Genomic DNA, 23,496 nt, shown 5'->3' with positions numbered 1-23,496 from the left:
TATTGAGAAAATCACCTTTAAAGTTGTCCAAATGAAGTCCTTAGCAATGCATATCCACTCACAAAAATACATTTTTGATATATTTACGGTAGGAAGTTCAAAAAATATCTTCATGGAACATGATCTTTACTTAATTTCCTAATGATTTTTGGCTTAAAAGAAAAATCTATCATTTTGACCTATACAATGTATTGTTGCTATTGCTACAAATACACCCGTGCTACTTATGACTGGTTTTGTGGTCCAGGGTCACATATGTAAATGTATTTGTAGTATAAGCATGAAATAAATGTATTTCAAATAGGGGCTCTCTATCAAAATAATTCATTTTGTGTGTGTGCATGCTTAAAATAGTCCCCCAATAAAGGCTAAATCTGACAAAATTCACCTTCTGTGGTCCTCATTTGAAAAAACGATGTATAAAAGTAAGTAATTCCCTGATTTTTCACTAAAAATGCAAAATTGTCTTTTACAGGAACACTGTAAATCAGTGGTTCTCTACTGGTTTGACCATGTGAGATCTGATAATGTCAAGTTTGGTGACAGTAGAGCAATTGTCAAACTGCCACTATGACAATCACAGCTAGTCTTGATTTGATTTGAGGGATAATATTTTCATATTCAATATGTAATGTATTTATGAAATGTAAATATTGCAATACTGTTTACCTGTAAAGTGGGCAATTTGAGTTTCTTTTTATAAAGCTATAAAAGCAAAGCACTTTGAATCTCATATTGCTGCATCTATTTCTGAGCATGCAAACATTGTGACTGGGGGGAATACCCATAATCCCTTGTACTTGAATAATTTAATTTTGTGTTAATCAAAACATAGGGAATTGTGAGGATCTGTACATTTCAAAGCATCTGTAAAACATATAGGGCCAGATTTACTAACAGTTTTCTTTTGGTGTTAAAAAAAACTACTGTCAGGACACGACACGCAGTAAAAAATTAGCGCTGAAAAGGCGTGGACAGGGTTATTTTTGAAGCTGACCTCATTGAATATGCATTTGTAGGAGTTTCCCTTTCAGATGCCAAATTTATGCTTGGAGAGTATTTAAATGAATCACGCAAGGTGATTTACTAAGGTTTGTGCTAGTCAATTCACTGGTATTTGCGCCATTATTTAACGCCCCAAAAAAGCATGTCTTAAACCAGACACTAATTTGCACTGAGATTGTGTTGGTCATTATTGAAATTATCCGGCTGCATCTATGTTCTTTAATTTGCGCGTAGTCAGTAGATCATGCGCAGAACTTTCCATTTAATGTTTTAAGTCACCATTATTGTGATTAGTGTTCCTTTTAAATAGGTTTGTTCAATTAAACATATTCACATGCTAAAATGTTGTGAGTTTGGTGGACTTTCAAACCACGCAACTGTGAGCTTCTTTCCTAAAGTTAGAAAAATAGTTTTTTCAATTCCTTATTAATCCTTCAACAAATACTTAATGTACTTGCTGAGGAAGGTTGATTTAAAAATGTTATTTTGGGTGAACAACCCGTCTAACTTTCAAAAACTACTGAAGTTCAAAATCAAAAATGCTTTGCAGCTGGTTGCTTTATTTAACTTTTTATTTAAGTTGCTTTAGTGTAACTTTTTTTGCAGTGAAGCGATTGAGTTAGTAAGCATAAATAGTTATACATTTAAATCCATATATGATAAAATCAATAAAGGTCTATGGTATGTCCTTATTTAGATAGCTAGTCAAACGTGCATGAGCGTGTGTGCGTGTGTTTGTGAGTGTGTGTAAATGAGTGACTGTGAGACAGATTGCAATGCTCTGGTTTTATTGCAGCACCTCTCAATGACACAGCTGCGCATCCAGAGCTCGTAATCTTTGGTGTATCTCTTATCGTGATGTTTTATTCATTGGCCTTAATTTGGATGATATCTGGTATCACTGGAATTGTTCGGAGAAAACAAAACTGATGCTATGAGCCTAAACGTTTAAAAAGTAACACGAAACTGTCCATTCCTTCAAAAAAAAATCAGAAGACCTGTTGCTTGTCAACATTAAACATTTACTTGAACAGCAATAAAACGAGAAGTGTATGTTACCAGCAAAAGGTTTCGGTAAAGCTCTACACATTTTAGCTTCACTTTCCAGTGCTTTAGTTCCTGGTCAAAACCAAATAAAAGCAAATTACCAGAGTTTGTTTTTACATAATAAACTGCACTGAAATGTCAAACTCGCTGTGATAATCACAAAAAACTTCTGGTCGATATTCAGATATATCTGTGTGTGAAGAGCAGATATAAGCCTCAAACAATCACTCACTCGTCCATCATCCACACAAAAGGCACACTGTCCAAAAAATCGAATACAGTGCAAACAACGGTTTACTTCCAATATATACTTTGATTTATTTTTCAATCATCCTGTGTCAATAAATGCCTGCTACTGTCAATTGTTACTTTATGATTGAAAGCAATGTCCATCATCCGTCCATTACCTGTCCATTCAACTCAAAGAGAAAGAACTAGACAAACAAACATACACAATACAACAGATCACTTAAGCCAGACAACAAACAGCCCGCTTTGGCCAATCAGAGCCTTCGGTATGACACTCATCAGGCCACTTAGAGTCACACAAACAGTATCAGTTGAGTCCCTTTCCAATGATTTGAAAGCTGTTACATCAGTGAAATCCTTAACCTTAAGCAAAGAGAAAAACAAAGGCTGTTCTCAGAGCATAAGCATTTGACTATGTAAAGATTCTATCAGATTCATACAAACACCTAGCGGGTGTTTAAGCTGATACCATCCGGAAGATTTTCACACCTACGTCTGTTGAATAGAATAGTGTGTGATTCAATGCTCAGATTGGTCTGAAACCTTAAAGGTGCAGTAAGCAATTTCTGAGCACCACAACACACTTGTAGCCAATTAGCAATAAGGGGCGTGTCCACTCAATAGGGGGGAGGTGCCTGTCTTGCATAGCGTGTTCGTGAATTTGGGGGCGGAGCTATCAAGATAGGGGTGTGATCTTTTGGGTAGGGGTGTGTTTGTTTTGGTGGTTTCAAATATCAACAGCATTTCTCAGAAATCGCTTACTGCACCTTTAAAGTGCAGAAATGAGGATTGTAAGTAATTGCTGGTAATATTCTAGTAAGAAACCTGTAACTCCTTGGATCGAGTCCCCTCAGGAAAAATCGAGTCCCCCTGGGAATCGGGTCTCCTTTAAAACCCCAAATAATCCCATTGGTTCAATGGACTTTTAATGGTTAGTATTTGTAGCGCCTGATTATAATTCCTGCAAAATCACGTTATTATTTATATCGTTTAAAATGCGTTATAATGACCATTAATGTCTTTTAAATTACATGGTTCATATACTAGTATATAACTGAGATATAGTTTGTGAAATCAAGCATTTCTCATTCTTACTGTTTTTTAGTTAGCTTATGTACTAGCATAGCATACATCTACTTGATTAGCCTGCTAGCTAGCTTATATTATATTAGGTATGTTTTTTGCTTCCAATATAGTTCCCAGTTACATGTTTCAAATGAATGATGTTTATGTGTACTTAGCATGACAATTAATTTATTACAAATTTATTACAGTTTTATTATATACTATACCACATTGCTATTATTGTGTAAAATGAATATTAAATTACTTTTACAGAACATAGTATGTTCTTTTTTTTTTACATTTTTAGGCATGGTTGTGTTTCCAGTTTGTTTTATTATGCAATACATAGGCATTCATTTTATATTTCAAGAATGTTGTTTGTACAATTAATGTAATAAACATCCTAAACAATAGTGAAATAGGTTACAATTTGTCAAGACATCACAATAACAACATTTGATCAGGCATTACCGCCTGGGTCCTAAAGGAGCCCCGATTCCTGGGGAGACTCGATTTCTCATGAAACCGTTAATAGAACATTCGTTCAAAGTCATCTGATCTATAATAATGTTCTCAAAACGTTAGCGCCAAAATATGATCTATACATCATTCATGGAACATTTTTTTAAATGTTCCGAGAAGTAACACTCCCATAATGTTTGCAAAATGAAATGTTCCCTTAACGTTTGCATAACCAATAAAAACCTTTTTTAAACATTTTTAAAAACTAGTAAAATATTATCTATATACTGTTCATAAAATGCTTTTTCTAAACATTTTAGTAGTAACATTTTTAAATATTATTACTTGTTTCAGAATGTTCAGAGAACATTCAAAAGAACAATCCCATAATGGAATGTTGCCTTAATGTTTTCATAACCAAGACAAAACATTTTTAAAACATTTAAAAATCTGGACATTTGAACTTTCAGAGAACATTCAGAAATAACATTTTCACAACTTAATGATGTCAAGTTATAATAATAAATATTTTGAATAACTTAACCCTAAAGATAAAAAAGATAAGAAAAAAGATAACCGTTCTCCAAAAAGATTGTTGTCATTATAAACAATGAAACTGTCTACTTTGCACGCAGTGTGACTAGTCACCACAGGCAAACTTATTTACAGGAAAAGAAAATACCACTTTGACTAAAAACACACCTGCAAGTCACCTGAAAGTCTCAGGAAAAACTGCAGCGGCATTAAAACATCACCTTTCTGACTCGTCCTGCCTTAAAGGAATAGTTCACCCAAAAATGAATATTCTGTCATCTTTTTCTCACCCTCAAGTTGTTCCAAACCTGCAATAATTTCTTTCTTCTGCTGAGCACAAAAGAAGATATTTTGAAGAATGTTGGTAACCAAACAGTTGATGGACCCCATTGACTTCCATTGTAGTTTTTTACTATGGAAGTCAATGGGGCCCATCAAATGTTTGGGTACCGACATTCTTCAAAATATCTTCTTTTATGTTCAACAGGTGAAAGAAACTAAAATCTAGTTCGGGATAACATAAAAAGTACTGACATAACACTACTGGTTATCTTTATTAGGGCTAATGCAATAATGCACAGCACTGGTTGAATATTATGTCATCTGCTCAAAGGCATTTCCCACATCTCATGTTTTCTCAAGGTGAATTTATAAACCAGGTTTATACAGACTCTTTGACTCACGTCCTGTGGTATTTGACACACCTGAGCGAATGAATGGACTGGCATTCTGAGGCCGTTCCAAAATTTCCTCTCACAGCGCCTCTATTTAAGGCCGCGTCACACACCTCCACCACTCCTGAACTTGTTTTTAACCCTAAGCGCTCATTGTTGGTTCCACGCACTCCACCTTTCATTTGGGTTTTGGCTTTGTTTGTCCAGGCTGTTTTGTTTAATGACCACAGTTTGCCTTTGTTGATCTGCATTTCTCCAGATGTACTGTTCTGCGTTTGGGAAATTATTGCTTTTAACTTCAAAACACATTAACATACAGATTATGAGATTGTGTCTAGGTTATTACCAATTGCAGAAGACGGCCGAACAAGTTTCTTAATTGATTTAAGCTTCATATTTTCACATCTCATGAAGTTTTGAGCCAAAACAAGTGACTTAACCGTGTCCATTCAGCAACCCGATCTAACACTAATCTATCACTGCATCAGAGTCCAGTTCCCTGTATCCGCCACACTCCTCAAAACCTGCCAGAAGAAAATTTCATTGATGCGTAGTTGCTCTTTCATAGTTCAAGAGACTTAAATCTTAAGAAATAAAGACTTAAAGAAATAAAATCAGACACAAATGAGTAAATTGTTGTCATAATGAGCTATGATATCACATATGTCTACCAAGACATATGTGAGATCTTAGTTAAATGGGACCTATAACGCCCCTTTCACAAGATGTAATATAAGTCTCTGGTGTCCTCAGAATGTGTCTGTGAAGTTTCAGCTCAAAATACCCCACAGATCATTTATTATAGCTTGTCAAATTCTCCCCTATTTGGGTGTGAGCAAAAACACGCCGTTTTTGTGTGTGTCCCTTTAAATGCAAATGAGCTGCTGCTCCCGGCCCCCTTTCCAGAAGAGGGCGGAGCTTTAACAGCTCGCGCTTCAGTTGCTCAACAACAACAAAGCTGGAGAATCTCACGCAGACAAAATGAGGATTGTCAGTAACGGTGTTCAGCCTTACATTGTTCAAACCGGAGTCGACACTGATGGAGAGACTCAGGAAGAAGTTACAACTTTTAGAATGAAACTGGACGTTTCTGAATGGTTAGTGGATAAATGTATGTAGTTGCTGTGGAGTTGATTCAACTCATCGACTAGCATGTGCCGTCATGTTAATCTTTTGTGCAAATCCAGCGTTGAATTGACCCTCGTTTGTGAAGCAGTCCGGCGTAAAATGATGGCATGGTAACAACACTCTACTACAACAACTCTTCCTCTTCTCTAAAGCAGCCCAACATGGCTTTACCACCTTTGTTGTGTGTTCTCGGGGGCGGGGTTTATGTAAAATTTACCGTTAGTGATGTCACTAACCCGGGAAGAAGCTTGTTGTAGTCCCTACCAGCCGTTTGCTGTAGTCATTAAAAAGCGATTTCCGTAAAGAAAATATCTCCCTTTGCATTGAACTTTGAGCATCTTAAAGAGCAACTGATACAAATCTTAATTCAGGACTTTAAAAGTGACAGCAAAGTGTGTCATCATGGAAAATATCAGCGCTTACAGTCAGTGTGTGTGTGACGTGTCAACGAGCAAAGTCTAGAGTTCTTGAAAAGCCTGTCTTAATAATAAATTAAAGAGGATATTGTCAGCAATTCTTGAATTCACATTGTTCATTTTTAATACTAAAAACACAAAGTCATTTCACAACAGTGATATTTGTATTTGAAAGGTATTTGTACCCAAAAGTCAAATATTCTCCCACTCAGGAGGTGTCATGGTTGACCGGCTGTTCACCACAATGACGTTTCCATGCATGATAAACAAACGTCAGCATTTATAGCCCAAAGGAATCTGTGGGGATTTGGAAACGTGTGCAAAAATCTGGCTCTCGACAGACACACATTCTTTAATAAAAAACAATGTCTGCCAAGAACAACATGACAAGTTTACTCGATTCAGATCTGAATTGAAATACATTTTTAATTCTAATTCAATTCTTGAGGCTATGGTTCCATGAAGACCCTTACAAAAAATAAGTTTATTCAAGTGTATTATTAGTATACTTCTTTTAAACTAAAAGTATACTTTCAGTCTACTTTTTATGTACTTCTCAGAAATATACTTAAAATTACACTTAAGTATACTTGACTTATACTGACAGAAAAGTATATTTGGCCTATACTTGTACTCTTTTGAGCAAATTTAGTATTCTAAGTATACTTGGCTTGCAGTTGTGTTTACTTGTTTGATTGAGTAGTCTATTAAAAAATCACATATGTACTGTCTTATAAACTTACATTGTTTGAAAATATTGATTTATAAAGAAAACAAATATGCTCTTAAGTCTGAGTGTGTGAATGTGAATTTGTGTATGTACATAGGAATTTACTTCAAATATACTTAAAGTACAGTTAAGGTATATTTCAAGTGTAAAAATTAACACCTAAATAGGAATATGTTAGTATACTTAAAGTGCAAAAATAATGCAGTAAACTAGAAGTATTATGTTAAGTTCGCTTAAAGAAAACTTACAAGTACACTTACAGTATAAAACTACTAAACTACTAGTTTATTGAGAGTATACTACTTTAAAGTGTACTTTCATAAACTAAAAAAATGTGCTACAAGTATTTGACTATCAGTATACCTATCACTTGTATAGTTAGTTGTGTGGTTGCAGTACAAACGAAAAATGTAGTTGTATTCTCAAAGTTTAGTACTGTTACACTTAAAGTATACTTAAAAGTATACTTTTATACACTAAAAGTGGGCCAATTTAGTACCAAGTAGTATTGAAATAGTACACTTACAAGTATACTATTAGTACATTGATATAAAGTATAATTAAAATATGAGCATACTTAATAAAATGAACTTATTTTTTGAAAGGGGAACTTTTAAAATCCATGAAAACATGAAAAATGTTCTACAAAATGGTTCTTTTTGGAACTGTTCACTAAACAGTTCTTTGGGGGACCAAAAAAAAGATTCTATGGAATTGCTGTGAAAACAGAATTGAAATAGAATGAAACCGTGGTGCTCAACTGTTTTGGCAGTATTTACTGTAACTAGATCAGGAAATAGGCAAAATTAGTCACAATTAATGATGCAAATATGAGTTTTTTGTTGGATTAAGAAAATTCCTGTTGTATGACTGTGCTGAATTTCTCTGATTTGCAATTCACTAAATTCCTCTTCCTGTCATTCTACTTAAAATCCTGTGGGCAAATTACTGTATTCAATTCAATGCAAATCAATTCAAATTCCTATTTGAGAACTGACAGGCACTTTCTAACTCTAAATTGAGCTTAACCTGATCGACAGCCACTGAAACATGCATGAAGCTGCCAATCAAAACCACACATGCACAAACACTCAGAACTGTCACATCTAAACCTGAGAATATGCTAATGACCACCTCGGTTTCCAAGCAAATGTGCAACAACAAACCACCCACGGTCAGAAAGAGTCACAGCCGTCTTTTGACGAGGAACACGATATGTAATTTAATTTGCTTTCACTTAGGTGACCGAGCAAAAACAATCAGCCTCTGATGGGAGCGTCTTCGCTTCGGCTGCTCTATTGTGCATTGTGCTCATTTTTAGGCATCATCGGTTCATTAGATGGATTCATCAATTAAATGTTTTGGGTGACCTCAGCCAGTCTGATCCCAAGCTATAAACAAAAACATCAAGCATCCATGACAATTAAGCTCACCTTATTGACTTCGGTAAATGATGTAATGCCTCCTCAAACAGATGTGCAAATGGAGATAATGTCTGCGGGACCTTTGCCCTGCAGGGGTGAATTGGCTTTATAATGCCATGAGCAAAACAGCCTGAGCGCCAGCTAAAGGCTTTTATTCCCCGTCTGTAATGATGATGATGGTTTTCTGAGAACGATAAGTGTGTTTGTCTCGTATTGTGATCGTGGGGGAGCAGAAAGACAGACCAGAGTAACAAGAGGGACGTTTGTGTCGCTTGTTTGCCTGTCAGATGGAAAGGTGAAAGTTTGTGATTGATCGAGGACTCTCATTTGGGTCACAATGTCATTGGCGTTGTTTGAAAATGTGGTCACGACTGCCTGGAACTGATCCTGATTCATAAATGTTTTCCAAAGGAATATAAAAGCATTACAACATGTGACATATCTGATTTATCATTCCAAATATTGTCGGTCAGCTGTAGTGAAACAACACCCAACATAAGCTGCAAAACCAGACACATGGTATAATATCACTGATTCTTGAACACTAGAACATTACGCTCTTAAAAATAAAGGTTTGAGGGTTTTCGCAGCAATAGAACCATTTTTGGTTCCCCAAAGAACCTTTCGGTGAACATTCTTAGAACATTTTATCTAAAGAACCTTGAATGAAAAGATTCCATGGATGTTGAAGGTTCTTCATGGAATCATTAATGCCAATGAAGAATCTTTATTTTTTAGAGTGTATCACTCAAAAAACATGATTATTTTATTATTTCGAATCTTGTTCAGAGGTGTTCACAATATGTTTGCGTGCAATAAATGAATGAATTGAGACCACAGGATGGTTTCAGACTGATTTTTAGCTCCATCTATTAAATTGTCACCACAGACAGAGTAAAAAAACTTGTGTAACCATATTTTGGCAGGTAAAATTATGACGGTTTGTCTCATTATTATGTTTGTTCTTCTTGAATCAGTAATGAAAGTTGTTAAAAAGGTCACCAAAATACCCCACAAACCCAATGTCACTTCTTTCAATAGTTCGTCTTCAATAAACCACACCTAGACATTAAATATTAATATGACATCCACTCTATTAATAAAACCAAAATCGATGTTGACAAAGTCTCATTGATGTTTCTTAAACGCATGAATGACCAAAGGCACTCAAAGGACATTTTCACGTATTTGCCTTGCGTTCGTATTTGCACAGAAACGCAAATAAGAGCACTTTACAAGCGCGCGACCCTTATAACGGGAGCGTTCTACAGTACGTCGCGGTATAGCTGCGCTCAAGACGCGTCGCGTCGCGGTCAGTAGTGATAGTGGGTTGATAAAGAAACGCGCTCTTACCCCTCAGCAGAGAGAATCTATGATGCTGTTCTTCAGTTCGCTGATAGTTCCTCCAAAAAACTCCTGAGATAAACTATTCTTCAAGACTCCATCTCAATCCGTTTTCTCACAGAAGTGAACTTTGCTCCAAATACGACGCGATTTGGGTAGCCAAGGCGACCTTGCTGATACAGACAGAAATGTAGAAACAAAATATAAAGGAGAGGACAAAAAGGCTAGAACGATGCAACAGGTGCGCTCGAGCGAGTGACAGATGATTCGCGCTCGTAACTCTACCTGCAGCGCGAGATGGGGGGGCGGAGCCTGCATATGAACGCATGCACTTTTAATGCAGTCTTTCTGGAACATACACATTTTAGTCATGGAGTATTTATAGAGCTTCACCCTGAAGCTTTATAAATATTTTTTTTCTCTCTCTCTCTATTGCACACATTATGAAAGAAATGTTCAAATAAAATTGACTCACTTCTCTAACATAAAATGATGCTTTTTTGGGGAACGCCTGGAGGCAACACTGTGCTAATGGGAAAAAAAAAAAAAAAAAACTTCAAAGGCAGGTTATTTAGTTATGTTTTGCATTGAGATTCAATGACTATCCATTATTTACTGATATCGAAATACTAAAAATGTATTGCAAAGGGCATTAGTGTAACATTAAGTAAAAATTAAAAGGTAAATAATATTTAAAAGTGAACTAAAATGATTTAATATTGATAATACTTAGTATTGAATTAAAAACCAGTGCTGCATCTGTATGCACTATCCATTTCACTGTCACAGTGCATTTTTGCAATGCCTCATAACATACAAGAAAATGTATATGACTCCAAATGTTTTGAAATGTTTTCTGTGTTCATGCAATTTACTAGCAATATCTGACTGAAGATTGTTTTTACACCCCCAAAATTATTATTATTATTATTATTTATTTATTTATTTATTTTTTTACAATGACTACACTGTAAAAAGAATTGTTGGTTTAAAGGGTTAGTTCACCCAAAAATGAAAATTATGTCATTAATTACTCACCCTCATGTCGTTCCACACCCGTAAGACCTTCGTTCATCTTAAGAACACAAGTTAAGATATTTTTGATGAAATCCGATGGCTCAGTGAGGCCTGCACTGACAGCAAGATAATTAACACTTTCAATGACCAGAAAGGTACTAAAGACATATTTAAAACAGTTCATGTGACTACAGTGGTTCAACCTTAATATTATAAAGCGACGGGAATACTTTTTGTGCGGCAAAAAAAAAAAAAGACTTTATTCAACAATATCTAGTGATGTGCGATTTCAAAACACTGCTTCATAAAGCTTCGAAGCTTTTCGAATCTTTTGTTTCGAATCAGTAGTTCGGAGCGTGTATCAAACTGCCAAAGTCATGTGGAATATTGAAGTTTCAAAACACTTGTGATGTAATGAAGCCTCCCTTACTGAAATCACGTGATTTTGGCGCTCCGAACCACTGATTCGAAACAAAAGATTTGTAAAGCCTCGAAGCTTCATGAAGCAGTGTTTTGAAATCGCACATCACTAGATATTGTTGAATAAAGTTGTTATTTTGTTTTTTTTGGCACACAAAAAGTATTCTCGTCGCTTCATAACATTAAGGTTGAACCACTGTAGTCACATGAACTGTTTTAAATACGCCTTTAGTATCTTTCTGGGCATCTGAAAGTGTTAATTATCTTGCTGTCAATGGAGGCCTCGCTGAGCGGATTTTATCAAAAATATCTTAATTTGTGTTCTGAAGATGAACGAAGGTCTTACAGGTGTGGAACGACATGAGGGTGAGTAATTAATGACAGAATTTTCATTTTGGGGTGAACTAACCCCAAAACCCTTAACTTAAAAAAGTAAGTTACCTGGTCGACTTAAAATTTTGAGTTCATTGAAATTAAAAATTTGAGTTAATACAATGAAAGCGATTGTTTAATCAACAAAAACTCAAAATATTATGTTATCTGAACTACATTAATTTTCTAAGTTGATTTGACAAAAGAAAAAATGTTGTGATAACAAATCATGAAAATAATTTTTTACAGTGTACCTGAGCAAGATTTTTATTTTATTGCCATCCTTTATGCATCACGTGTGCTGGCAATGCAAAGGACATGGTTGAAATCGCAAAAAAAAAACCTCTGCATTTATAACAGAACAATAAGGCATCCTGTGATTTTTGTTTAGGAGTGTAAGCAAATTCTTGTTCCTGGTCCAGTTCTGTAACCCTGTATGATCAAGGAGAGGCATCTTCAAAGAACGGAGTGAAAGAAGAGCAACGGGTTGGAACATCGGACAGGTTTGGATGTCGCTGGAGCACGACTCGCCCTACAAACACACTTTTCTCTTCCTGATGAGTGTAAACTCAGAATGGATTTTACTTATGAATGAAAAAAACCTGTATAACTTTCTTCTGTGGAATCAAAGTGGATGGGGACCAGCTGTCAAGCTCTAAAAAGGACACAAATAGTTTTTAATTTAGTCTGTGCCGATAGCCTCGTGGGCAGCACCGACATGTGGCCCTGTTGCGCTTTGGGCAACCCGAGTTCGAGTCCCGGCTTACGGACCTTTCCTGATCCAGTCCCCCTCTCTCTCTCTCCCACTTCGCTTCCTCTCTGCTTACTGTCCTATCAGAAACAAGGCAAAAACGCCAAAAATAAATCTTTAAAAAATAAATAAAAGCATAGTTTATATGACTAATAAATCATCTGAAGTCATATAGACCAAAGATGTTATTTAATAAAATTAAATAAGGCATTAGTTGACAGATGTGGTCACTGTTCACTTTCAGTGTATAGAAAAGAGCAGCTTGGACGTTCCAATTTAAATAACTCCTTTTTTTTTCTAAGGAGGAAAAACAGACATGAAAGTGAGGGAAAATTTATGACAAAATTTAAATGTTTTGCCGAACTATCCCTTCAAGGTGAAAATACACAGAAAGCATTAAACAGAAACACTTGACAAACACACACACACACACACACACACACACACACACACAGAGTGTCCACTGGTATGCAGACAGGTTGCTGAACTGCAGTACATGCACACAGACCAGTGGAGTGATTGATTTTGAGAACCTTGAGTTTGGGTTTATAATTAACAACAGAGGACAGAACTGTGACACAAGAAACACTCACTTTCTCAGGATTACATTGACTGCTGAAAGAAGCAAGTTCTGTTAAACATTATTCATTAAACTGCCTTCTCAAAGGGTGGCAAATTCAGAAGCAAATGACTTTGAGGTTTGGTGAAACTGGGAATTCTAGGAGAGCAGAGAAAGTGATTTGCATGTGGGTTTGAATGTACAGTTTGCAAAAAGAGTTCACTGTAGGGCACTGCCACGAATTCACCCACACAGTAAAATCAATTTTAATATGGTAAAGAAGAGATTTACACCAATAAACCTTTCATGGTGAAACCAAAGACTGCACACGATTAAATCAACATAAATCTGAACATATTACATGTTAAATAGACGCCCTCTACTGGAGAAACTAACAACGTGCCAAAAACACTGCTATAGAAGTTTGGCCACATGTAGAAATGCATGGAAGCTACGCTATAGTAATTTATAGTAAATACTATAGTGTTTTTGAGCCATAGTATAGTAAAGTACTTGAATTAATTTGTTGTGGTAATTCTATAGTTGTTGTTGTGGTGATATAACAACTATAGTTCTACAGCTATAGGGTATATTATACTACAATACATTACAGTTCACTGTAGTAAAAACAGTATTTATTACAGTTTATCAGTTCACTATAGTTAATTCTACAGTATGCTGTAGCATTCATTAACAAAGTGTTGTAAATACTATAATATATAATACACTCTACTATAGTATGGTTCAAAAACACTATAGTATTTACTATAAATTACTATAGTATTTTTTATGTGAGTTGTTCCACTAAATAAAAAATAAAAAGAGGTAATTGCGACTTTTTTCCCCCCTTTTTTTCTCAGAATTGCGAGATTTAAACTCGCAATTGCAAGTTATCAAGTCAGAATTGCGAGATATAGTCACAATTTGATTTTTTTATTGCAATTGCGAGTTTATATCAAGCCATTCTGACTTTATAACTCGCAATTGTAAGTTTAGGCTATATCTCGCAATTGCGAGAAAAAAAGTCAGAATTGTGAGATTAAAAAGTCGCAGTTACCTTTTTTATTTTTATTTTATGGCGGAAACAATCTCCCATAGGAATGTCACTGCATTAGATAACAAGTTACCAAAACGAGTCATATACCTTCATTAGTTTTTTATAGGCTATCAATAATATTTGTTGTAATTTTAAAAATAGGCTACTAACAGCAACAATTCCTATTAATAATAGGCTTAAAAGGTTCCATTCAGCACAAACATATATTTTATTTGTTGTTGTTGACTGATATATTAGGGAAATATCTATTTTACATATTTTAATATATTTCAAAACATCGAAAACACCTGGATAATGCATATTTATGTGCATATATTAAGCATTTATAATATAATATATATAATATTTGCCTTATCTCACTGTAAACCATGTTTTATTTTTAAAATAAAACATGCTGTGTGTGTGTTTGTGGCACATGGTGTCATAGAGCGCGTTCGAATAGAACGCGCGGGGTTTAAAAGGCCGTGACATTCTTACACTCTTTGTGGGTTTGTTTTAGTGGTCGAGTGATTTTTCACAGCGATGGGACAGCGAGTTTGCAAAGTGAGTCCGATGATTGGCGAGGTGTACGATGAACATCCAAGTACACCCCCAAAACCCAGCATCAACATGGCGGTTCAACATCCTCATCCTCGCGATGAGACCCCTGTTGGTGCTGGTGAGGGAAACGGCCAGGAGAGGAGGGTGATTGAGAGAGGAGATGGAGGAGGAGGGGAAGGAGGTGAAGAGGAGGAGGAGAGGGTGATGGAGAGAGGAGGAGGAGGAGGAGGAGAGGAAGGAGGTGAAGAGGAGGAGAGGAGGGAGATGGAGAGAGAAGGAGGAGAGGGAGGTGAGGAGGAGGAGGAGAAGGTGATGGAGAGAGAAGTTGGAAAAAGCGGAGGAGGAGGAGGTGAGGAGGAGGAGAGGAAGGAGTCAGGGAGAGTGCAGGAGAAAAGAAAGAGGAAGAAGAAGTGGTGGAGGAGGCTGACCTCTTTCTTCAGAGCTGCCAAAAAACATCCTCCAGAGAGCAGCTCAGGTCAGGGAGAGGTGAAGCCACAGCAGGATGAGGGAGAGAAGAGGAAGGTAGCATGGGCAGGAAGAAGTAGTGATGGTAAATGACACGACCATCTTATGAGAATATAAATTACTACATCTCTACTTTGACCTTGTAAAAACGTAAACCATCGATGCTATCGCACACAAAATCAAACACACATCAGTAAATATTATACCGAAATCCACATCGATGCCATGATGAGATCTTTATTCCATTACACGTTAAAAACATTACATGTCTATATGTACAAATGTTAAAACTCTAAGATTCAATATGTTCTCTGTTAAATTAGGAAATTTGGAGTAGTTTTGGATTAAATGTTGCATGTCAAAAGACACTCCTCTGACTTCTGTGAAATTTCATGTTATTTTATCGTTTAATAGACTACATCTTCAGCCGCTACAGTGTTGGCGATCAGCTTGGGAAAGGTGGTTTTGGTGTGGTGTATGAAGGGAGACGTTTGGATGATGATCTTAAAGTAAGTAAAAACAAATAACACATCATCAAGCCAGCAAATGTTTGCCCTGTCTTATCGTCATCTTTTTACTCTACGTCCTCTTAGTGTATCTTTTAATTTTTTTCATTAGGTGGCCTTGAAATACGTCACGAAGACCAAGGACACGAAATGTTTATTAATTGTAAGTGCATTACACTAGAAAACATCTCATATTAATAACAAAAACCCACCTCCATCTATTGATGATATAAACTGTTTGTCTTCTAGCCTGATCATCCAAACCCCCTTCCAAAAGAGATCGCCCTCACCATCCTGGCGAATAAAGGTCCAAGTGCGCCAGAGATCATCAGGCTGCTGGACTGGCAGGACCGCCCTGACCACTTTGTAATGGTCCTCGAATGTCCCTCTCCCTGTGAAGATCTTGTTCAGTTCATGAGGCATCACGGTGGGAGACTTGACGAAGAGAAAGCAAGGCAGATCATGCGGCAGGCGGCTCAAGCTGCAAACATGTGCTGCCTTCGTGGAGTACTCCACCGAGATATAAAACTGAACAACCTACTAATTAACAGCGAGACATCCGAAGTCAAGCTTATTGACTTCGGATGTGGGGACATGTTGAGGACTTCGCCATACAGGTCATACTCTGGTATGTGTTGTCACTCAAAGCTGCAGTTTGGTGCTTCATGAGTTACGAGACAAAAATCAGACAAAATATCTTTCCTCCAGGCACAGCAGCGTACTCCCCTCCAGAGTACCATGTAAGGGGGATGTATTATGGCAGGCAGGCGACGGCATGGTCACTAGGGGTTTTAATGTTCGTAATGTTAACTGGACATTACCCTAGTGACTATGACCTGCTGCTCCTGAAAAGGAAGCTCTGGTCCAAACCCGGCCTGTCATCCGGTGAGATCTAGAATGAATCATTCAGAATCATTTAAAACATCTTAACATGATCAAATAGAGCAGATGTAAAGTTTAAGGTAACAATCATACGTCCCTCCTGTCTTCCTGCACAGAATGCTGTCATCTACTCAGGGCTCTCCTGCAGGACAAGCCGAGTCGACGACTTGGACTGGGGCTAATACTGTCCCACAACTGGTTTAAGGTAGTGAACCTAAGATTGGCTAAAAAATCATTTATTATCTCATGGGAAGACATTGCCAAGTCTTATTTCTGTTCTGTTTCAGGTCGCCGCATAAGGCCACTCCAGTTGGCGTCTCTCGTAGCAGCTTGGCGTCTTGCTGGCTGCGATGGAAGACGCTTGCATCCCTCCTCTCGCCTTTGCGTCTTGCGGGGCGAGCAAGCCTCGTGTTGCGTCTTGCGCCTTGGCTTGAGGGAGCAGTATTTGCGTCTGGCGGTACTGCTCCCGGAGGGATGCAATGGGAGACGCTTCCATCCTTCCTCTCGCCTTTGCGTCTTGCGGGGCGAGCAAGCCTCGTGTTGCGTCTTGCGCCTTGGCTTGAGGGAGCAGTATTTGCGTCTGGCGGTACTGCTCCCGGAGGGATGCAATGGGAGACGCTTCCATCCTTCCTCTCGCCTTTGCGTCTTGCGGGGCGAGCAAGCCTCGTGTTGCGTCTTGCGCCTTGGCTTGAGGGAGCAGTATTTGCGTCTGGCGGTACTGCTCCCGGAGGGATGCAATGCGAGACGCTTCCATCCTTCCTCTCGCCTTTGCGTCTTGCGGGGCGAAGCAAGCCTCGTGTTGCGTCTTGCGCCTTGGCTTGAGGGAGCAGTATTTGCGTCTGGCGGTACTGCTCCCGGAGGGATGTGTACAGCCTTCATTTGGTTGTTGTTTTCCCCATCATGGCCACTGTCTGTCTCCACCTCCACAACATCAGAGCTCCCTTCTCGACCACCTTGATGCCACCCACAGGTACTAAAGGAGGTTTCCAGACCATTCTGTCAATGCCTCCTCAATGCCAGTGCTCCCTGCAAGTCCTGACACAGGCACCTCAACAGTGTTGTTGCCTCCACAGATATTCCTGCAAAGTCCCCAGCCAGAGCAAGCACCAAGGCCATTTGGTCCCAGATATTCCAGTCTGTCCACCCTCAGAGATTCCTCCTATGGCCACTCGAAAGGTTTCTGTGATGGCCACCTCATGTCTGCTCCAGTCACTCAAGAGGTTCCTGCCCAGGTTCCTTGTCATGGCTGCTTCAGAGCTCTTTCTCAACCGCCCTGATGCCAGTACTCCCAGTTTTGGCAGCCCAAGTAATTCCTGCCACAGGCACTTCGTGGCAGGTGTTCATGTCATGGCTGCCCGAGATGTCCGGGTATCAGAGCTCCCCATTTCATCCACCCTGGTGTCAGAGCTCTGGGTGTCCATCCAGCCAGTAAAAGCAAACCTGAAATAAAAAAATAAAAAAATCTGAAATTAATGTTTACATTTGATCATTTTGGGGACTCTTTAACCCAAAGAAACTTATGCAGGTAAGTAAAAGTGAGAAACAATAAGAGTGTTTTAACAGAATTGATTTACAGGAAGTGCCTTTGGACTCATTGTGATGAGGATCGTTGAGTAATGGAGGGAACATGATATCAAATAACACCTTGTATCGCTTTAAATCTATTTATAATGTAAAATCTTTAAGACAAAGATGTAAATTATTCCGGATCATTATTGATTTGTCCTGATTATATGTCAACAGCAAGTTTTAAACTTAAATTAAAAATGCAGCATAATTTCTCTAGATAATGTGAAATATAGGGACATTTTAACAAAACGTGAGGTTATTTATAAAATTTTACTGTTGTAATAATTGATTTACTTTTTCTCAGTAATCTGAGACTTTCTGTTTGTCACACCAAAGGAAACAAAGCATACACCATAAACTAAGCATAAGACAAGTTTATGTTTTGATAAGGTCTTCTTTATTTTCTTTTGTCTTTGAAACAAACAAAAAAAGTGGAAAAGACAAAAGTAATTATTCTTAATAATAAACAAATGATTCAAAATGAGTTTATAAAATGTACTTTTTAATAAAAGAGAAACAGGGATCTTACACATTAAAGTGCACTTGCTAACTTTGTCTACTTCAAAAAGAAAATAAATAATATTTTTTGACAAATCTGTTTTTAAATGACGTACACATGGCATGCAAGCTCCAGTCTTATACAGGTAAGCAGGACCTAAAATTAACAATTTTAAAATGAACCAAGCGCCAAATGAGAGTAAAAATTGATGTTAGCGAGTATATGAAACGGTGTCAAGTGCAAGACACGAAGGGAACTCAATTCGTTACTCACACGCTGTGTGGGAAGTTAAGTGTGCTCGTTCTGTGCAAACATCCGAAGTGCGTGCACAGACAGTGCGCAAATACTGAAATGAGCTCTGTTTAATGTCTTCTTGTGCATATTCACACAAAATTATGTCAAAAAATGCCCCTCTCAGCGAGTATCCTAGTAAACACAGTCGGTTATGGCTTGAGTGAACGTAAACAGTGTACAGTATCAGTATATTAGACCTGCGCATTAGGTCTTAAAGTGACGACAGCCTAATATTTCTGCTGCTGACTGTGTTTTTAATGTTAATCAAACAAAAAAGGACAAAGAAAAAAAAAATCACTCACTGCTCTTTGAAACTTTAATAAGGATTAATTTATGTTTAATTAATAAAGTGAAAACTATCTAGTGTTATTTTACATTTGATTACTTTATTTAATGTCTCTACCTGAAAACTACTGTTACTTGTCTTTCATAATGTTTTAAATTTATATTATTTAGGCTAGTAGTTTTATCTGTGGTGAATTTTCACTGGTATCTAAAATTTTGGTGTCATAATCGGCTATTTTTGCAAAAACACTTTAATGGCCAGTAAAAAATATTTATGGCCAGTAAATTTTCTTAAGTCACTGGCCATTGGCAGGTGTGGCAAAAAGTTAGTTTTAGGCCCTGCAAGTAAGTGTTCCAGAAAAAGCTGTTCAATTCTACATCAGGGTATTGTTTAAAAACAAACAGGTTTAATGAAAATACTATATGACAGATTACAAATTGTAATCAAACTTGGATTTACAGATAAGGAAACTGAAGTCCGTTGCATAGCAATTAAAATCTCCGGCAGCCTGTCAGCTGTAGCCACAGAGATGTTGTGAGTCAGGAGTAAGCACTAGAAAAGAGAACAAGACACACAATCAACACCACAGACACTTACTCAATATAAATTTACATCTCATGAGAAACCAGGCTAAAGCAAGCACAAGACATAATGGTTATGATTCACCTCAGTATCAAACCGTGTCTCAGACGTAGAGCTATTAATGGACATGGATAGCAGCTCAGATTTAGTTTTGGAAGAAAGTTTTAATGTTCGTATTGAGATACCTGACTTTTGTGTGCAGACTTTCGGAAACTTTAAGGTAAGCGTGAGATTACGCTGTCTGACTTTAAGGAGCCTAATGTTACTAATGTTGTCCTTCTCTTTTGTTTCCTGTGTTTTTCCCGTGAATGAAACTCTGAGGGCCAGTCTCTGAGGCTGAATTATTAAAGTGTGGTTCATTCAGGAGGCCGTTCACTGTAACTGCAGCTCGGCGTGGGTCGACGGATTTACTTTGCTTTGTCCCCACGCTCATTTTACGATTCTTTTGTTCTGACAATGACGTTACCATCTGGGTTACTGTCAGATAGCCAAGCCATGGACAAAAACATATATATACAACTTACAGGCTCTGTTCTAAAACCTAAAAAGCTGCCTACATAGTTAGAACTAAACAAAATGCTCTACAAAGACATACACAACAACTCACAAATACGCCGTGCTCATCACAGTGCGAATTGTATTGATACGGAAATCATTTAGCTTAATTATAATTAATTATCCATGTGTGTTATATGTTTTTATGTTTATTATGTGTCATTTAGTCTAACAAACAAACTCAACCTAGATCGATTGCGAGTTGAGTGTCCCGTGTTTGGATGACACGGATTTCAAATCCATCTGAGTTATGATGCAGCTTTACTAAGCAAGGGAGCTCAGTAGATTTTGGAACAGAACCCACGAGTCCAAAACTACAAGTATATGAACTCTGACCTGGTGAAGCGTGCCAGCGTCCCAAGCCCCGCGATTCCTGTCAGGCCGTACAAGCAGAGCAAGATGGCGCCAATGATGACATCCGCTCGCAGGACGTACGACTGCCAAATGACAAAATAGAGCGCCAGCAGCACTGTGGCCCCTGTAGCGATCAGATTCGAACCTGTGTAGCCCTCGCTCTCCTGCAGGTTACCCCTGATTCCTGAGGAAGAAGAGAGGCTGACATGAGGACAATGAAAATGTTTTTACAAAACAAAAAGGATCTTGCCAGACTCACCCCAGTACACCCTCAGGACCTCAAAACCGGCCATAAGAAACAGCAGACACACATCTAGAGCGAGCCGCCCAACAGGGTAACTCAACACATGAGCTGCAGGACGAGTTATACAATAAAATGTAAAACTTATGGTTAGTTCAAATCTTAACCGTATGCATGCATGAGCAATAGTACTAGTGATGCTCAACTAAGCAAAAACAACTAAAATCCCCCCAAAAACAGTTTTTAAGTACATTAATAATGAAGTACTCACTCTTGTAGATGATCATGGAGAGGGTGGACAGGAAGTAAAACACACTGAAAGCTGCTGAAAGATACAGCAGGATTTGGAGCAGCACAGATGAGAGCTGGTGTCGATTAAGGCTTAAAACATGCAAAAGTATTCTTACGAATACCTTATGAGTATATGAATATGGTAATTAAACATTAGGCTACTATAAATCTAATTATTAATTATTATGAATTTGAATAGAGTTAGCAAACAGAATGAAGAAATGCAATTCAAATATGAATGTAAGGAAGTAGAATGAATATTAATGGAAATGAAAAGTATTTTTTTATATATATATACCGCTCAAAAGTTTGGGGTCAGTCATTTTTTTTTCTTTTTTGAAAGAAATTATTACTTTTATTCATCAAGGATGTGATAAACTGATAAAAAGTGATAGCAAAAACATTTCTATTTTGAATAAATGCTTTTCTTTTTAACTTTTTATTCATCAAAGAATCCTGAAAAAAGTATCACAGGTTCCAAAAATTTATTAAGGACCACAACTGTTTTCAACATTGATGATAAATCATCATATTAGAATGATTTCTGAAGGATCACGTGACACTGAAGACTGGAGTAATGCTGAAATCACAGGAATCAATTATATTTTAAAGTATATTAAAATAGAAAACCATTATTTTAAACTGTAATAATATTTCACAATATTACTGCGTTTTTGATCAAATATGCATTTATTGATCAAGCAGAGACTTATTTCAAAAACATTAAAAAAAATAGTAATGTTCCCAAACTTTTGACCAGTACTTTGACGGGTATCGTATCTTCCCTCTCTCTTTTCCGTCCATCTATCCATTCATTACGGTTCAGGGTCTGTTATTCCGTGAATATTCACAAAGGATACAACATTGTTTTTGCCTAAAGGGAAAAACACAATTACATTTTAACATCTGAAATAATACAACCTAAAAGAATCCAAATACGCTCACTGCGGACATATCACACGAAATCTGCTGCACGATAGTTTGTAACGCATGACATAGTAAACATTTCTGGCACTTTAATAAAGTTCCATATTAAAAATGTTTAACAGTCCGATTTTCCATACATCACAGGACCTCGACAGACATATAACGCAATTAAACCATATAAAAAACGGTGAAACGTTTTAAACCATTAAAAACATAAAGATTTCATTGTAATATGAGGAAAATTGCGTTTATTTTCGCTTATAAAATCAGTATCTATGGCAACGGCGCGGTTTACCTGCATGTCCAATCGCCATCTTGATTCGCGCCCTCTCCTCCGGTTCGCCCAGACTTTGGCGCCTCCTAGTGAACAGGAGTGACTTCAACGCAGGATATGATTACAGGATTTTATGTTGAGGTTTTTAAAATTAATGCCCAGGCAAATATAAAACAAATTACATATATATTTTACAGAATACCAATGCATTTAAAACATAACTTAAAAAACAAGAACAAGAAAGTTTTAACCAGTGTTTTTAAAAGATTTGATAGGCGCTGCTTTATTTTGTTCTCAGACAATGGCTTTTGTGGTATAAATTTGTTATGGCGATTAAATTTGTCCAGTAACAGTAAAAGTTTCTCTTTCTCTTTTGTACTTTAGATTTACTAATGTTATCTGCCAAAAAGTACACACTTAATGAAAAATTAAAATAATAAAAACCTCTTTTTTAAAAAAAAAAAAAATATTTTTTTCTTTTAATGCCAGAGAGGTCAACACATAGGCTATTTTTCCCCAATAATTTTGTTTATTTGTCGTTTTTTTAATTATATCATAAGACTCACTCTAGGTTGGAGAATATTTTTAATTGTTATTTAACTGTCAGTTACTGTAAAGCAAATACTGTATTAAAGTTTTTCATTTTATACAAAATGTATATTTTACAAAATATTTTTTTACTCTAAAATCAAAACCATGTCTAACCAAATTGTGTTCCAAATTTGAAGCTGATTTCACAAAAATTCCTAAGTTCCTATGAGATCTTGTTTAAGTCTAATATCAAAAACAGCCACCGGGTGTCACCCACATTCCATTGAATTTTGAAACTTCAAAAATTTCTGTCACAATATCACTTCTATCACAAAAAAAGTCGCCAAATATGAAACCTTGAGTCTCAAACTATTCCAACATTGCATTTTGTCAAGATTAGAAAAAGTTTTGATTATAAAATAGTTTGCAATATGAAACATGACAAC

The 23,496-nt window shown here is 37.0% G+C and overlaps 2 protein-coding genes and 1 pseudogene across 2 annotated transcripts in view; 1 reads left to right on the top strand and 2 right to left on the bottom strand.

The window, feature by feature from the left end:
• Positions 1-10,339, bottom strand: part of eps8l2 (EPS8 like 2) — a 46,965-nt gene extending 36,626 nt beyond the window's left edge. Inside the window, exon 1 of the mRNA XM_051883098.1 lies at positions 10,088-10,339. The gene's annotated coding sequence lies outside the window, so the exon portion shown is untranslated. The remainder of the gene's footprint in view (positions 1-10,087) is intronic.
• A 4,486-nt stretch (positions 10,340-14,825) lies between these two features.
• Positions 14,826-16,661, top strand: LOC127507714 (serine/threonine-protein kinase pim-1-like; annotated as a pseudogene).
• A 2,036-nt stretch (positions 16,662-18,697) lies between these two features.
• Positions 18,698-22,620, bottom strand: LOC127507615 (transmembrane protein 80-like). Its single transcript, XM_051884863.1, has 6 exons — positions 22,541-22,620; positions 22,179-22,192; positions 21,299-21,392; positions 21,046-21,138; positions 20,769-20,970; positions 18,698-19,847 (listed from the first exon to the last, which is right to left on the bottom strand). The coding sequence occupies exons 1-6, from the start codon at positions 22,557-22,559 to the stop codon at positions 19,835-19,837; spliced, it is 435 nt and encodes a 144-aa protein (XP_051740823.1). The 5' UTR covers positions 22,560-22,620; the 3' UTR covers positions 18,698-19,834.
• Between the last annotated feature and the right edge of the window lie 876 nt (positions 22,621-23,496).

The sequence above is a fragment of the Ctenopharyngodon idella genome, chromosome 24, assembly GCF_019924925.1.
Source record: "Ctenopharyngodon idella isolate HZGC_01 chromosome 24, HZGC01, whole genome shotgun sequence".
Classification (NCBI taxonomy): domain Eukaryota; kingdom Metazoa; phylum Chordata; class Actinopteri; order Cypriniformes; family Xenocyprididae; genus Ctenopharyngodon; species Ctenopharyngodon idella.
This window is presented reverse-complemented; position numbering and strand designations above follow the sequence as displayed.